At 25.6% G+C, this 2,722-nt stretch overlaps 1 protein-coding gene across 1 annotated transcript in view; it reads right to left on the bottom strand.

The window, feature by feature from the left end:
- Positions 1-1,104, bottom strand: part of LOC107632899 (protein ENHANCED DISEASE RESISTANCE 2-like) — a 17,464-nt gene extending 16,360 nt beyond the window's left edge. The window contains exon 1 of the mRNA XM_021117247.1: positions 832-1,104. Within this exon, the coding sequence (XP_020972906.1) occupies positions 832-1,032 (201 nt within the window). The 5' untranslated portion in view covers positions 1,033-1,104. The remainder of the gene's footprint in view (positions 1-831) is intronic.

The raw sequence follows: 2,722 nt of genomic DNA, 5'->3' as shown, positions 1-2,722 counted from the left end.
ATTCTCTAAACATAGTGTAAACTGTAAAGTGAATTTTGTTTTCAACTTTAATTTCTTTTTCTTAATTATGAGATAGAGAAAAGAGTGGGTGGTTGTCAAAAAAGCTAATGTAAAACTTTAACTTTATGGGATTGGATAATTTCAATATATTTGCTTTATATAAATATATAGATAAACAGAAAACATAACATGATGATCATCATATTATTGAGCATTGTATATGGAATAATAATCATTAAAGATCATAATGTAATTTGTAATTGTATAAAAGCATATTTCAAGATTTACACTTTGAAATGTGATGATGATTTCTGAAAATAAAACCATTCAAGGGTTAAAACGAAACTAAATTAAACTATATGCCATTTCATAATGTTCAATGTTTGAATATTAAGTAGGAAGTTCCAAGATTACTTAAAGTTGGGGGAAGGGAGGGGAAATAAAGTTTCACATTCAATTGAATAATGCTTATTTATGAAGTATCTAGTTAAAAACGATTTCTTTTATATGCATCCAAATAAATAAACAAAACATTGAACATATTTGTAAAAGATCTGTTAAAACTTTTTTTTTTTACAAATTACCAAATTAATTGCATGCTCAGGTGAAGTTAGATTGTATTCTTTTTTCAATCTTAGACGTTAGGGTTCCTTATTTTAAGTTACATTATAAGCATTTCAAATATGAAAGGGCTTGAAATTTCTTCCTATATAGTTGAGTCTTTGTATAATTGAATTTGATGGAAAATTTAATGCAAAATTTTAGAATGATCATGAACAAGATCATAGAAGCTAATAAAAAAAAAATAGAGAAAGAATTTAAAAAACATACAATGCCTGGATTTTCATGGGGATCACGCTTGTACATGGCAACACATTTTCCCTTAACAAATAAAAATCGGAGATGGTGATAATCAGAGCCCATAGAATGAACACCCAGATGGTAAACCCAACCAAAGTATTCAAATATCCCTTTTTCTTCATGGTGATCAAATCTTCCACTTCCTGAAGATGCATTTAATGCTTCCATCATACAAAAATATGTTTCATTCGAATTCCAGATTGATTATTAGATGACAATGCTAAGGGAACAGCATGTTTATTATTTTTCCCTTTCAATGTATTTGTTTCTACCTTAATTTCTCCGAAATGGCTGGGTATTGTTTATTGGTCATAATAAACATGTGTTCCGTATTTGTACACGTATTTTTTGAGTTTTATTGTGTTAAGCTTTGATCTGTCAAAGTGGTACTATAATTTTTTTTTGCTTACTCATTTAATTCTTGTTTTGTTGTTATCTCTATCAAGTTTGTCTAATGCAGCAAGGGATACTTTCATTTCCACTGAAAAATTGTCAAAAATAAAATAAGGTTTAATTATTTTGTTAATCTCTATAATTTTATTAAATTTTTAATTAAGTTTCTATATTTTTTTTTAATTGAATCTTTATAACATTCAAATTTTATAATTAAGTTCCTACCGTGACAAAAATATTGGAATTAATAGAATATTCTGTTAAACTATTAAAACAAGTGTTAAGTATATTCATTTTGTTTAACGGAATATTCTCTTAATTCCAATATTTTTGTCATGGTAGGGATTTAATTACAAAATTTATTATGATTTTTTAGGGTTTTATATAATACCAGTTCGGTTCAGTTCAGTTAAAATTTTTATTATTAACAAACTGAACCACAATAAAAATAGCAGAACATTTTTTTGTTTTTTTGGTTTACGGTATGTTCAATTTTTTATTTTTTTGGTTTAATTGATCGGTTTAGTTCAATCCGAATCAATTTTGAACATCCTTTCATTTTCTCTTTTTCTTATTTTCCCTGAGTACACATAGAGTACGTACTCTTTCTCTGCTAGAAATTTTTTATTGAATTTTTTTTATTATATAAAAATTTAGATTTCATTTTAAAAACAAAAAAAATAAAATTGTGGAAGGTACAATCCTCTGTTTTAACAATCATTTACTTCTGATTTACACCCCTAGAATAAATACTTTTAATTTACACAAAGAACAGACATTTCTCATAAGCAACAATTTCCTTAAACAATCAGCATGATATTCATGCCCACATGGAAGAACTCCAGTTGTATCTTGGTTCTTATATTCATCTTGTCAAGTTATACACAACAAATTGAAATTAATAATAGCAAAAAATTATCCAAGAGAAGAGTTCATGTTGAATGAATGAAACATGCTACCCATAAGAAGAGTTCATTACCTGACATATTACCTTATACATCCCGTGCAATTAAAAGTTAAAAGCTTGCTACCTTTTAGTTACATAACAAGTATAATAATTTATACCAGACACGTAATAAGATTGAAATTATAATTTTAAATTGATTTATTAAAATTAATTTAAATTGTAATAATTTAATTAATAAATAAATAATATATAACCAAATATGCTTACCAATGTTTTTGTTAAATTTTGTAAATTAGAGAATAATCATGTAGTCAGTTGTTTGGTGATCACATAGATGATCAAGTAATTAGATTGTAAATTTATATCACACTGTGCATCTTATTTTTTTCTCATTTCTGAATGAAAGCGAGAATTAAGAGAAATAAATAGTAATATATATATAAAAAAAGATTTTGCACTACAATACATAATTATTACCAAAAGAAATATTCACATTAAAATATTAAAATTTGACATATTGTAAATCATGAAGATCAATTACAATGTACTGGTCATTTCTCT

Source organism: Arachis ipaensis, chromosome B03 (genome assembly GCF_000816755.2).
Source record: "Arachis ipaensis cultivar K30076 chromosome B03, Araip1.1, whole genome shotgun sequence".
Classification (NCBI taxonomy): Eukaryota; Viridiplantae; Streptophyta; class Magnoliopsida; order Fabales; family Fabaceae; genus Arachis; species Arachis ipaensis.
The sequence above is the reverse complement of the archived record's forward strand: the minus strand, read 5'-3'. Positions and strand labels throughout refer to the sequence as shown.